Source organism: Cannabis sativa, chromosome 6 (assembly GCF_029168945.1).
Source record: "Cannabis sativa cultivar Pink pepper isolate KNU-18-1 chromosome 6, ASM2916894v1, whole genome shotgun sequence".
In the NCBI taxonomy this organism is placed as follows: domain Eukaryota; kingdom Viridiplantae; phylum Streptophyta; class Magnoliopsida; order Rosales; family Cannabaceae; genus Cannabis; species Cannabis sativa.
This window is the reverse complement of record NC_083606.1, coordinates 4,819,969-4,834,648: the sequence shown is the minus strand read 5'-3', so window position 1 is coordinate 4,834,648 and position 14,680 is coordinate 4,819,969. Positions and strand designations below refer to the sequence as shown.

General features: G+C 29.0%; 2 protein-coding genes and 1 long non-coding RNA gene across 6 annotated transcripts; 2 read left to right on the top strand and 1 right to left on the bottom strand.

Moving 5' to 3' along the window:
* Positions 1 to 998: 998 nt before the first annotated feature.
* Positions 999 to 5,983, top strand: LOC133028949 (uncharacterized). 2 transcript variants are annotated; one of them, XR_004013421.2, is made up of 3 exons: positions 999 to 1,445; positions 1,780 to 1,833; positions 5,476 to 5,983. It is a non-coding gene; the product is annotated as an uncharacterized LOC133028949 (long non-coding RNA). The 2 variants fall into 2 exon arrangements; XR_004013420.2 differs by having other exon boundaries at positions 5,085 to 5,983.
* LOC133038720 (uncharacterized) lies at positions 1,840 to 3,954 on the bottom strand. Of its 3 annotated transcripts, XM_061116919.1 has the most exons (3): positions 3,704 to 3,840; positions 3,378 to 3,417; positions 1,981 to 2,732 (listed from the first exon to the last, which is right to left on the bottom strand). In XM_061116919.1, the coding sequence occupies exon 3, from the start codon at positions 2,707 to 2,709 to the stop codon at positions 2,137 to 2,139; it is 573 nt and encodes a 190-aa protein (XP_060972902.1). In that variant the 5' UTR covers positions 2,710 to 2,732; positions 3,378 to 3,417; positions 3,704 to 3,840; the 3' UTR covers positions 1,981 to 2,136. The 3 variants fall into 3 exon arrangements, with proteins under 3 accessions (XP_060972901.1, XP_060972902.1, XP_060972903.1); XM_061116918.1 differs by having other exon boundaries at positions 1,840 to 2,732; positions 3,378 to 3,712; XM_061116920.1 differs by lacking the exon at positions 3,378 to 3,417 and having other exon boundaries at positions 3,704 to 3,954.
* Positions 5,984 to 6,832: 849 nt separating the features above from the next.
* LOC115725558 (probable receptor-like serine/threonine-protein kinase At5g57670) lies at positions 6,833 to 11,857 on the top strand. The gene is made up of 10 exons (XM_030655120.2): positions 6,833 to 7,749; positions 7,825 to 7,943; positions 8,024 to 8,142; positions 8,245 to 8,366; positions 8,628 to 8,999; positions 9,091 to 9,345; positions 10,200 to 10,357; positions 10,444 to 10,659; positions 10,753 to 10,902; positions 11,384 to 11,857. Exons 1-10 carry the CDS (start codon positions 7,614 to 7,616, stop codon positions 11,540 to 11,542), a joined length of 1,806 nt encoding a protein of 601 aa, XP_030510980.2. The 5' UTR covers positions 6,833 to 7,613; the 3' UTR covers positions 11,543 to 11,857.
* The last annotated feature ends 2,823 nt before the right edge of the window (positions 11,858 to 14,680 follow it).

The following is a 14,680-nucleotide window of genomic DNA, read 5'->3' as shown; positions in this document are numbered from 1 at the left end:
TAGGGTTATTACCTAAAATTTAACGACTATGTGATCTAGGATTATTACTCTAGAATTTAAGTGAATATGACTGCAATTATGTGTTGTATATGCTGATATTAAGAACTATGTGCTTAAGGCATAATTAGGTTAGACTCGGTGATCAAAATTGAGATAAACAAATCTAAGGCCTTATTGTAAATAGACGTGTGAGCATAACACATAAATCTATGTCAAATAGATAATAGATGCAGTGGCTGTTGGGTTTTATGCCCTAAATAAAATCTATTTTTAATATAATCAAATTTACTAATTAATAAGAGATCAGAAATTATTTTATGTTGCAGTGTTTAAATAATTTATTTCATGATTATATGTTTAATGTATAAATTTTATTAAATCCAGAATATATAGTTATTTATGATTATAGTGTTGTCAATACAGTGGAATATAATCATGGTTATATGTGTCAAAGTTTTAAGTCTCATGATTTGTCAGTACACTGAGTTTAGACTGATATGATAATCAACGATAGAGTATACTTACACCTTGGATAAGTGTTATGCCCTTTCCAGGACATTGGCAAAGTATGCTAGTATCGGATGTATGGAGTATACATCAGATTTGACCGATATTGAACTTGGATAAGATATCATAAACTTATTGTTATATTTATCTACGTCAATATCAGTTAGTTGATCTTAGGTCAATAAATCTTAATCCTGAGATAGTTAGGTTCTGCTTATATGTATTATCTATGTTCTTAGAGTTGTTTGTTACAGTTTGGTCGGTCGAATACTTACATCTTGGGAATATGATAATATAATTAAGTGAGAGCGCTAAATATAGATATGGAATTTATAACTTTTATAAGTGAAATAATATTTTTCTTCGAGCTTGACTTAATCAAAATAAATGATTGAGATCATTTCAATAATTATATTAATTTACTAATATAAAAATGACACGTGAATAATCACTCACTTAATGACCACAAGTACCTACTCGATACTTACGGAAGTTTCAAAAATATAATTTAGTAGTGTTTTCGTCAAAAATAAAATTTAAGTATTTATGCCGTAAATTAATCAAATTTACTAAATTAGCCTTTCTCTTTCAAAACCGAAATGTAATAATGATTCCATTACTAAACCTAAAATTTTGATTTTCAAAAAAAATTGAGAGTTACAGAGTTACAATACAACAAAAATTCTTACTTTTTGTAGACTGTATCTGAGCTTTTGGTATCATCTGATACCTGAAAACAATCTTCATCTCCTCTCAATTGGGTCATTTTTCTTCTTCGGATTCATTATCTCATCTCAATTGAATCTAGCTTTCTCTATATTCTCATTGGGTCTCCATGAATTTGTTTAAACATGCATAAATTACTCAAAACCCCTTTAAACCCTAATTTCTCTCTCTTTCGCCGCTCATCCGGTTGGATTCTCCGCCCAATTCATCAGGTATCTTTACTTGCCTCTTTGATTTCTCATTTCTATGCAAGCATGTTGGAAAAATGAAGTCTTTTTAGTTGGGTTTTTTCCCAATGAATGAGTTGATTATCTTTACATTCACATAAGCCTTTGTTAATGTAAGAATGTACTTTTTTGTGTTGTGTGAAATTTGATTAATTTTAGTGATACAATGTTGTGTTCAAGAAACTAAAGTTAGAAAAAATCTGTTTAATAATTCAGTGATGAGCAGTTTAGTTTAAATCTTTTGCTATGTCTTTGTTTTCATATTGGATGCCTTATTAATGTCTTCTCACTCTGTCTGTTGGATTTTTCAATGTTGCAGCCAAAATCAACAGTACCCATTTACTGCATAATGTAGAGGATCAGATACAATCAGGTTAGGATTTTAATTTTTGTTTAAAATAAAAAGAGCTTGTCTTGAATTTTATAGGATTGATTTGGATTTGATAAAGAAAGAATGTTGGATTTGATATGATAAGTGTGATAGAATGCTTGAAACATGTATTTTTTCCACCCTATGCTTAAAGAAATTGAACTTTTATTAGAAAATAAGTTGTTCTGAAACATAAAAGATAGAAGAATGTAAAGATTAAAAGGTAACTAAGTTCATATGATAAGAGTACTCAATTATTAGCAGAAATTGATCAAATTAAACTATGATAACTTAGAGTATCTCAATTTAAAAGTTCATGTCGATGTCGAAGTCTGTCTCATCATAGTCATAACGGGAGCTCGAACCGTTTTGACGCATCAGCAGTTCCTGCTCATATAGCTGGACACTCTCAAGGCAAGCCCTTGCTAAGTCAGCTTCCTCATTTCTTTCTTTCATTTCTTCCATTTTGTGTGTTTGGAGGCTCTCTTTTATAGCTTCGTCGAGTAAAGCTTTTTCCTTCTCATCCATCTCCTCCACAACCTCTCCTTGAGGAGGTGGTGGTGGTGGTGGTGGTTGTGGTGAAGAGTGACATTGCCCTTTCTTCTTTCTCATGTCCTCCAACATTTCTCTCTTCCGCTTCTGTTTGTTCTCTTTTTCAAGTGATACCTGTATTAGATGCTCCTGCATCTCCATTGTCACGTTTGCTGGACATCTTTTGCATTCTGCCACATCTCCTCGCTTCTGTGCAAGATGCTCCTTGAGACGACTTACACCTCCCCACATGGTGTGTCCACAGAAAATGCAACAGACATGACAGCTTTTCCCGTCAACCATTGTGCAGTAGTTCCAAGCTTTGTCGGGCAATCTTGTTCTTCCCATTTTGAACCTATGTCACTGTAAAACTAGATCAACAAAAATAAACTTTAAAAAATCTCAAAATTGATTGGTTTGGTTTAGTCCTAAAGTCTCTTTTAAATTTTGTTTGTTTATATCTTTCTGGTAGAAAATATGCACAATCAAAATAAAACCTCACATTGATATGTGATATAGCCTAATACAATAAACACAAGACATAAACCAATATATGTATAGGCCTACTGATTAATTAAATCTGTAATGAGTAAAACATGAAACAAAATAAATAAGAATACAAAATCTGTAAAATCTGTGAAATTATGAATTTTGTTTGTTGTTCTTGCTGATGGTCAGAGAGCAATCTCTTACATAAAACAGTTAAATCTTTTAGGCTTATATACATGTGCTTTACTGCTCATGTACAAATGACTAGAGAAAATAGGGCCATGGAAATATAATCATGATGATCCAAGAGTGTAACAAGAGCTGAACAAATCAACTATAACAACAATCATCAAATATAATGACAATAATTTAAAGATTGGAGATTCAAGATTTGGGGAAAATAAGAAAAAAATGGGTTTGAACCTTAAGCAGTATATTTTAATCATTTCAGGAACATATATTATTACATAATCAACAAAAACAACATTAGAGAAAAAAAAAATGCTCAAAAGTATGGTGAATACTACCTTGAAAGATTTACAATCTAGATCTGGAGTCTCTGCTGTTCTGTTGATTGTATACAGATTAAAATGAAGGCACTTTGATATATAATAACAATAAAGTGTATAGTTAATCTTCGCTCTAGAAAATACACACCTATAAGTATAACCATCTTAATCTAAAATAACATTTTTAAAAGTAATTTCACACCTTAATTTAATCAGAAAATTCTGAAAAGAAAACAATGGAAAGGAGTATGTAAAGGCCTCACCAAGTCGAGAAATTTTTAAGCAAACAAAATAGGGAAAACCTGGGATTAGCTGGAAAATTTACTAGAAGGTATGGAGAGTACCTGGGATTAGCTGCGCCCACCGGTAGCTATTTCAATCTCTTAAATAGCAAAGAGAACAACTTTGGAGACTCCGCTCTTACGCGCTCTGAGATCTCCGCCCTTGCACCCTCTCTTAATTGTGTGCAAATGTAAGAACGGAAATGTTGAAATTTATTAGTGATATTCAAGATTAGGAAGGGAGAATCGCTTTAAATGATTATAGCAAAGGAGAAACAAAAATAAATTCAACAAAGGTAATAACATAAATGCGTAGTTAGTGTTTCTATCCTTTTTCGAATTAAGAAGGAATCTGGAATTCAAAAGGTGGAAATGGTCATTCTTTTTAAATTCACGAGGAAAGGCTGAAGGCAGGCGCAAGAATATTTTTACCAATTCGGTTGTTTCTAGAATAGGTTTACTATTTTGGAGAATATATCTTAATATCTTATCTTATTTGGTGAAATTCAATGAACAATGAACACATTAAGAACAAAAACAAAATGTTACCGGAGATTGTTTTAGCAAATACGCTCTTACATGAAAGGGAAGCTCCTTCATTATTAGGTGCTCGTTGTCTAAGTTGTCCGCTGTAAATTGTAGAAATGGTAATAAGGGGTACTCGATTTGGTATAACTTGGTGATGATTTAGGATTTAAAGGTAATGATAACCCAAAATGTAGGACTGCCTTTATGATTTTCATATTGAAACCATAAGTGGTGGTCAAATTTGGGTTGGATTTTTTTTCAACATTTTCCTTACTCTATATCAACTTTAAGTATTATCTCATTTCATAATTGGAAGAAAAACATAATTAAGAAATAAAATATAGATAAGATCGCTCGAAGGTTCAGAGAATATGTGGAAAGATTTGTCCTTACTAACAATTCTCTACTATTGAGCAAACTGTTTGTTTGTGTAGATGGAAAAAACAACATACTTTATATGAATGATGACATTGGTTGAATTTGTATAAGAAGTTACTATAAAGATTCACAAAAGTATGTTTGTGTTTAATTGGGAACTTGAAAATAATTCAAGAGAGTGAGCTTTGTAGTTAGTCTTTTTAATGCCAATCTTTCATATTAAAAAGAAAATATCTTACAACACTACACTATTTTGAACTGTATCAATTACTCAAAGCTACCCTTGCTTATCTGGGTAGGTTATTCTTCTATCTTTGTTGTAGCTTTCCTTTTTATATCAAAAAGTAAATAAATAAAATTCTGTAAAAGTGTCAAGTGGAAGAAGGAGGGGGTAGGTACTAAAATACGTATTTCATTTGCTATGTGTAATAAACTATTGTACTTTTGCTATAAAGAAAATTCTGTCACTTTCGGTGGCAATTTATGTGCTAGTTATTTTGTACTAAGTTAGCTGTTTAATGTCTTCGGCTTTCAACAGGTTTCAGAGATGTGTTTTTGCTGACATTCCCCATTTATTCATCTCTCCTTCTTTTATTAGGAACATACATTTCTTTTAAAAACTTAGCCTAGTGTTTTGATCGAAATGGAGTGTTCAATGTCACTTTGCTAAATGACCTTATTTTGAGCCTAGCTTTTCCGATACACATCCTTGTCCGGAAAGCTACTTTTTCAAGAACTAACAAATGAATGCCATTTTACAAAATGACATTTAAGAAGCTCTATTTTCACCGATTACTCGAGCAATATTCATGAAAATCAAAACTTGTTGCAACTTTATCTATATCTATACACTAACTTGTTTGGCTGTCACAACATTTTTCTTATCATATCAAGAAGAAAGATGCAAATGCCTGAATTTTATGTTGTAGGCTTGAATGCAAGAACTTCTTTTTTTCGAATCTTTTGGCTTGTCATTGCATTTTCGGCTCCTCTCCTCTATTATCAGATTCACAAGGGACCTCCTTTGTCACATGTTGAGGCACATCTTTCTAGTTCTTCTTGTCCATACTCCATACCATATGAAGTGGAAAAACAGCACCATCAATGAAGCTTCAAAAGAAAGTGGGCATGTGTTGGACTTGTACACAATGTGAAGCAAACCCCCTTTTTCTCCTGCAAAGTTTGGTGTAAATATATAAATGTATAAAGAATAATAAACATGTAATTTATTCACTTTCCTCAATTAAAAACCAGAGCTTTTATAAGCAAAAGATGCCTTTTTTATATCATGGCAATATAAAAAAAGACTTGATCTTTGGGAAGTTAGTTAGATTTGATTGATTTCATTGTTTCTTTATCTTTGTTATACTTTCCTAGTTTTAGGTAATGAACATGAACTTGTTTGTGCAGATAAAATATCAATAATTGCAGCTCTTATTAATTGATTATATCAATATATATATATATATATATATATAATAATTTTTAATGATGCATGCTTAGGAAGTGTACTTCTCTACTCAGCATTAGAATATTTCTAATCTACGTCAAGATGAAATCTAGTAAAGTAAACCATGTGCATTTGACATGTAATGCCTAGTTTTTGAGCCCTTAAGAATTTGGCCACTTTATGATGCCCATATTGAACTTTGGTTTTCCATTTTTGTCTAGATTTAATGTAATTTAATTTAAGCTTCATTTTATACACTTAAGGTTTCTAATCATCAACAATTGTTTGAACAATCTAATTAATTTTGTCACCGATCAAAATGTAAAATTAATTTGGGTTCCGTCTTTTTACAATATTCGAAGACTAAAAAATTATATTAATTGTTGTATAGGTATTTGAAAGAAACTCGAATTTTAAATTTTTTATAAAAAAATTACTGGGACACTTAACCTTAAAGTGTCAAGTACTACAAGAGATGACATACTATTATTGTTGTCATTTACTATCGAGTTACACTCATTTTGATTAAATAAAATAATATTGGAAACCGTCAAATACGTTACATCAGTATGTTCACTACAAAATTTTTTTACTTTTAGTCACAACAAAATTTGTGATTAAAAGTAAAAAAATTGTGACTAATTATAAATAATAATTTTTATGTTGTAATTAAAAAACCTGTGGCTAAAAGTATTATTCACAAAAATCACAATTTGTTGTGACTAAATGTATTTTTTATCACAAATACTTATTGTGACTAAAATTAAATTAATGACAACTTGTATCTAAATACTATATTTTTGTCATAAGTAATTTTTTGTTGTGACTAAAAAATTGTCATTGAAATAATTTTTTTTAATGGTTGCACAGCTTAAGATATCTAAATACATATTTATATGACTTGGCATAATGTACATCAAAATATAGAACTTTCAACCGTGTGAGTTGTATTTCCTTTTCCTACAACTTAAATTTTTAGTGTCACATCATTATATAATGATTTTAGAGACCATCCATGCATTTATATGTCAAAATACAAAACTTCTCTTACTCTCTCACTCTCTCATCATCCATTAAAATGATAGAGAGTGGTTAGTTATTCATTCATGATGAAGTGATAGAGAAGAGCATGATTTCTTTTTAAGTGGGCTCATAGCCACCAAATCAAAAAAAGAAAGTAACCCTTTTTCTTTTTCTTCTTTTTTTCCCCTTCCTAGTTTGAAGTACTCCTTTTTTCTCTTTATGGCTTCTATAGCAAGACAAATCAAATAAGTACTCACAACCTTTGCTTATACCCCAAAGCACCCCCTCCAACCATAACACTTAATTACATCTATACACATAAAAATGAAAAAGGAAAAGAAAGTTTCTCTTATATACATATTTTTTTCCAATGTAGAAAGTTTTCTAATGCTTCTTAAACAAGAATAATGGAATGAGAACACACTACACTTCCAACTGAAATTCAATCATGATGTCATTACCTTTTCTATCTATTCTTATACTCACTGTCTCTTCTTAACAACATCATTCATTCATTCATTCATAAAATCCAAAAAAATAACTGACATTTTTCTTAGGAAACTTTTTGGTTTCTTAGGAAAATTCAAAACAAAAATGTTATCTTCTTCTACCTCTTCTAAGATACTTATTGGCATCTCTTTGGACCCAAATGAGAGCAAAGATTTGCTCTCATGGGCAATCACAATTCTTGCTCATCCAAATGATGATATTGTTGCTGTTCATATTCTTGGTTAGTATCTCAATTGCATGAGTTTGTTTTTTTTAAGAATGTCTTGTTACTTATGTTTTTGTTAAACTATTTTAGTTGGCAAAGATAAAAAAAAGTATGAAGTGTCAAGAGAGTTTCAATCGCGGCTTCGTCGAGCTAAAGCGTTTGTTATATCTGTTTTGGGAGAATTTGCCAAGACCTGCCAATTCAAACAGGTAAATTTTCTCAACTTAATGGAAAAATGTTACAAATTTTCAAGTAATAGTTTCATTATTGACTTTGACATTTTTTTCAGGTTAATTTGGAGGCTAGAGTTGGATTTAGCTCCAAAATAGGAAGAGGTTTAATCAAGGAAGCAAATTCTGTTTCAGCAGATTATCTTATTATTGGAGGCTCAAGAAACAGATCAAATAGGTGAGAAAATCAGCAATGTCATGTCTTTTTTCTTTCTTTTTTTCATTGGTAGTATTAATTGGTTACAAATTAGTGACATTTTTGTGTTTGTTGAATATCTAGACCTACAAGCATTGCAAGATATTGTCTTAGAAATTCACCTAATGGATGCACACTTGTTGTATTTGGGAAATGTATGCCGCCACCACAACAAAGTTCGGATTCGGATTCTGCTCACTCTAAAGGTAACCAATTCTATTTCAAGTAAATTAGGTCCGGTCTTAAAGGTATGTGGAGCCTAAGGCAAAATTAAATTTTGGGGTCCCTATAGAAATAGTTTAATCGTTATCAAAATTATAATATAATGTTAATTGTAGAACTTTTAATACTGAAAATCATTTTTGTAACTTGCTCGCCTTACCTTAGGGCCGGCCTTAAAGAAAATCCCACTTAAGACATGACTTTCTTTATAAGTTCTTGTAACTAATAACTGTTTTTAATAGCAGAAATTGTAAGATCAAGTTCAAGGTGGAACAAAAGTAACAAAGCTATCTCCCCAGCCGAAAAATCAGAATCAAAGAGCAAAAACAGCTCGCCGAGAACTGTTTTAGATGAAATCGAAGTTGAGTATCAAAGCACAGAAGATGAGACACTAAGTTGTGGAGATTCAAGCATAACATACTCAACTTCTGTGACACCAAACTTTACTAAGAAATCCAAACAAAGAAAACAAAGTTTCTCGCCATGCAGACTTGTGTTTTCTTTCCTTGGCTCGCCGTTTAGGAGAAGAAGAAACAACACGAAAGAAATCAAGAAGCCTTTGTTAAAGTGTTTTAGCTATGAGGAAATCATGAAAGCCACAAACAACTTCAATCCAGGTAAGAGATTTTCTCTACACTAAAACTCGACGATGATTCACAACTCAAAATAATCTAATGGGCATTTTTGGATTACTATTTCGGGTTTCAGATAACATAGTAGGGAGAGGAGGGTACTCTGAGGTTTATAGAGGTGATGTTTGTGATGGAGAAACCATTGCTGTGAAGAGATTAGCTAAGGACAACAAAGATGCTAAGAAGGAGAAAGAGTTTTTAATGGAATTAGGCATAATTGGTCATGTTTGTCATCCTAATACAGCTACTTTAGTTGGATACTGCATTGAGAATGGTCTTCATCTCATTTTCAGTTTTTCACAGAATGGAACTTTGGCTTCTGCATTGTATGGTAAGACAATAATACAATTAAATATTAGGAAATATATGGATAAGACTCATTAACTACATGTTTTACAAAAGAAAGAACAAAAAAGTGTTAAAGACTTAGATTTTGGTCAAATATGTTGAATTTAAGGTACTATTTAGTGCGTTAACATTGTGTAACGCAATTAGTGCAAATGTTTATCGGGTCCTACATATTTGAGTTTACACTAAAATATGTAGACATTGCTATTAAATTACACTAATAACGATATATTATATCTTTAGATGTTGATACACTGAAGCTCAAACTAAAGAAAACTATAAGGTCCCATTCAATGTTTTACTTTTATGGGTTTTTCAATAAAGTTTATAAATATAATTATTTTTTTCAAAAATTTATTTTGTGAGAAAAATTCAAAAAATGATGGGAAAAATAGTTTAGAGTAACTAGTTAAGCATGGTGTAACCAGTTACCTCCTTATAGGGTAACAAATTACCTTATAATGTTATTTCCATATTTTTTTAAAAAGAAAAACATACCATATAATAACTATATTAAAAAAAGTAATATTTTTACACAAATTGTATAAAAAATCCGTCAAAATGTGTAATTTTCACTTTTTTTTTAATATTAGGTTTTTACTTTTTAGTCTTTTTTGTATGAAAATGGCATTCTTCAAAATCATAATTCAAAAAATAAACCATATTATTTCCATTGTGACAACTTAAAGAAAGTGTGTCCATCATTACACTTAGCAACTATCAAGCTATAAAGCTATGATAGAATTTTAGTAATTTAATAAATATTATATTTAGTGTGATTTTATTAAAGAAAAAGTGCAACAAATTTAGCTTACTATCTTCAAAAACGGTTCTCAGGTAACGAAGAAACCACTCTTGATTGGCCAATTAGATACAAAATCGCCATTGGTGTGGCGAGAGGTCTACACTATCTTCACAAGTGTTGCAAGCACCGGATCATACACCGCGACATAAAAGCTTCAAATGTTCTCCTTGGACCAGATTATGAACCACAGGTACCAAAACAAAGAACCAAAAAAAATAGTACAATAAATTTCTAAATATCTATTCATTTTTTAAAAAATTTACATTGTTAATACAGATTACTGATTTTGGACTAGCAAAATGGTTACCAAACAAGTGGACTCACCATGCTGTGATCCCAATTGAAGGCACATTTGGTTACTTAGCACCAGAATATTTTATGCATGGAATTGTTGATGAGAAAACTGATGTTTTTGCTTTTGGAGTTCTTCTTATGGAGATTGTAACTGGTCGTAGACCTGTCGATTCTTCTAGAAGAAATCTTCTTATTTGGGTACCAACATTTTTTATTTTTACCTATGAACTTTATTATAACACTATTTGGTTACATTTAAATTAAATTGTGTTGTGACATTGTTTTGTGTAGGCAAAACCTTTAATGGAATCAGGAGATATTGCTAGTCTAGCTGATCCAATGATGGAAGGTAAATATGACTCTGAGCAACTCCATAGACTAGTCCTCACTGCTTCTTATTGCGTAAGGCAATCCTCGATTTGGCGTCCATCGATGAACGAGGTACGAGTAATTTGCTAAACTAACAACACGAAAGTTTAAAATTAGCGAAATTATATCATTGATTTTGTACTAACTCGATGTGAATTTAGGGTTTTGGATGAACGTTTAAAAATCGAATAGTTTTGTTTTTCGAGTTTTATTTCTAGGGCGTTTGTTTTGAGTAGTTGGATGTGAGTGGAAAGGGAATTCAAATAGAAATTTATTACCCACTAAAAAACATGTGCGTCCCACAAAACATCGAAAAATTTTCACCTTAAAAATTGAGGTAAACATGAAAAAGATTCAACATTTATTTTCCCACCGAACTAAACAAACAACCCCTATAGTATTCCATATTCGAGATTTTCTTTCATTTCTTTCGAGAAATGCTAAAAGACATCAGTAAGTGTCTAGCACTTTTCCAAATTTTATAAAACTATTGGTGTAATTAAGTATCGGGTCCTACATAAAAAATTGACATATACATTTTCTAATATTGTAGGTGTTGGAGCTATTAACCAATGGCCATGATTCTGAAGTTGTAAGAAGTTGGAGGATTCCAAAATTTACTTCTGATGAGTTGGATGACTACTCTATGGTTTATGGTTATGATGTTCCAACTGATCAAATTTTAGAGGATTCTTTGAGTTTAAGTATGTAGGTTTTTTTTTTCTTTTTTAAATTTTAATTTTATTTTGGGATTTTGCTAGTGTTTTTTTTTAAACTAGTCATGGTTGAGTTGACTAAGTAATAGAACAAGTTTAAGGCTTTAAATCAAGATCATCTCAATATCAAAGAGTAATAGAACAAAGTAAGTATATTATCAAAGTTTTTGTATTAGCTTTACATGTTAGAAAAAAGAGTGCCAAGTGTTATATATATTACTTGTCAATTTCTTTTGGGTTGATTCTTGTATGTGATTTAATGAATTTTGATGACCAAGTTAATAGATAGTTTAAAGGTGTACCAAGTTTGATTATTATTATTATTATTTAGGTAAATAATCTTCCAAAAATACCACATGCAAATCTCAAGGAAGAACCACAAATTAGAAAAATTTCATTAATCAAATGGCAGCAGATGCAATAATAATTCTGATACACAAAAGATAATCAGGCTACCAAACAGTATAGAATAACTACATAAGATATCATTTTTTGTAAAAAAAAAAAATTATATTTTTACGTTTACAGAATTTTTTTACATGTTTTCAATAAAAATAACACGAAAATAATATCAAAACTACATAAAAGCAACATGAAAATAATATTTAAATAACATCAAAACAACAACAAAAAATAGCATACAAATAACAATAAATTAACAAGAGTACAATATAAAAAGATCGTATTTTCTGTAAATAAAATAAAAAAAAATTGTAAAAAATATTTAAAATTCCGTGAAATTGTATTTTTGTAATTTTTTTGTTGTTTTTGTGTATTTATGAAATAATCCTAAACAATATTAGTAGAAAACAAAATACCATATCTAGATTAAGAAAAAAAAAAGAGGAAATTTAATTTATATGGAAAAAGTAGTTTTTTAAAAATTAAAAAGCAGAGAAAGAGTATTGAAATCTTAAACCAATCTCTTCATTTTTCAGGTTTGCCAAATAACTGAATTTAGTTTGCAAGTTTTGGGCCAAGTTTATGTTTGGGCCCATAAATATCATCTATTTAATTTAGAGGAAATTACACTCTATACCCTTTTTATATTGTCTTATTTTATTTTTACCTTCTTTTTTAAAGTCTATTATTTTTACCTCTTTTTTTAAATATTGTACCAATTTTGCCCCTGTCACTTCAAGATACTCTCCATGTAACTCTCTTATGTCAGGGTATTTTGAGTACAATACATATAAAAAGAGGTATGTTTCAAATAAATATAAAATTTGAGGTAAATTTGATTAATTGCTTAATAAAAGTGGTATTTTTCAACTTACCCCATCTATTTATGTACTCTAAAAGGTCCATTCAAATATTTGATGAGTTTACAACCCAATCTAGAAGTAACAAAGGAAGATGAGAAATTAAATACTCTTCCTCAGCATTATTTTAAAAATTAATGTGGTATACTATAATTTTTTAAAAAATAAAATATAAAAAAATGTAAAAAAAAACTATAAAAACGTAAACGTTAAAAACTCACATATTTATCAAATTTATAGAAACTAAAAAGCCATATTCCATGTAATTTTGTTCTAGCTACTCCTTTCCAAACATTGATTATTATTATTTATTTGAAAGGGACCAAACATGACTTCTAAAATAATTATTGTGAATTTTGGTCAAAATATGTCAAAGGCATTTTGAAAGTCCATACAAAAATTTATTGGGAGCCCAGAAAAAAAATCTTTAGGTTACTATATGTGGTATTAATAGATGTACTATACATTTAATAATTTGTAAGATTTAATTGATTTTTTTTTTATTTTTTATTTTTGGTAAGGAAGATTTAATTGATTTATAAGGTTTATTTTATTTGATTTTATTTTTTGAAATGCTATAAGGTTTATTTTTTTTTTTTGAATGAATGTGTAGTTGCAATTTGATTGACACGATTCATCATTTACAATGTTTATTGTATTTATGAAATTAACCCCACTATTTCACTAATTATTCATGAGCCCAATTATAAAACTAACTGTAAAGCCTGCAAGAGAAATGTAGAGTTAATATCATTTTAGATTTTGTTTGTATTTTATCAAACTTATCGATTGGATTCTCTATTTTGTTAAATAATAAATTAGATATTATATTTTTTTAAATAATACTAAATGGTACCTTAAATTGATTTTTTTTTGGCAAAATAAAACTATTATGACAAAATTAATTATATTTTTTGTATTTATTCGTGTTAGAAATTATCTTCAAGTTAATTATACAAAAAAAAATATCAAAAACAACCGTAAAATAACATTAAAATAAATAAAAAAACAAAAAATAAATACAGTATACTACAATATAAAACTTACAAAAATACACATTAAAAAAGTAAATTCTACCGTGTGGCAGTATTTTTATAAAAAATAACAAAAGTCAGTATACTATGTAAATTTTGTTTAATAGAATATATATAGAAGAAATAATGTGTATATCAATTGTGGTATATGTGAGGGAATATTGGGTAATTTCCTTATAAAAGTAAGTAAAATGTAAATGAATATAATTTGCAGGTCATTTTAGTTAACTTACACAAAAAAAAGGGTGTTCTTCAAGTTATCTCTAAGAAAATTCTAAAATAATCCTTATAAATAATAATAAAAATAACATATGATATTCCTAATTTTTCAGTTTTAAGGATATTTAAAATTCTTTATTGTTATTAAGTTTTTTCTTTCTTTCTCAATTTTCTATATTGTTATTTATTTTTTCCTTTTTCATTTTTGGTGTTTCCATACATAATGAGTTTTTTTAATTAAAAAAAAAATACCAAATTAATATTATTTTGGGAAATTTTCAAAAATACTTTGATTTTGTATTTTATTTACAATTTTACAACTTAAATTTTTTATAAATTTTTTTTAAAAGTTTTAAAATCACAAAAATATATTTTTTTGCTAAGAAAAGTAAGAAAACAACTAAAAAAAATAAGAAATCAACCTCAAGACAATTATAAATTAACTATAAATAAATAAAAAAACAATTATAATATAATTATAAATAAACTATAAAAAAAAAAGGTTTATTGTTTTATTAAAAAGATAATTTTGTAAATAAAAGGTTCAAAAGATTAAAATAAAAAAAAAATCGTGTTAAAGTATTTTTTTTTTTGTACTTTTTATCAAATTTTTAGTCTA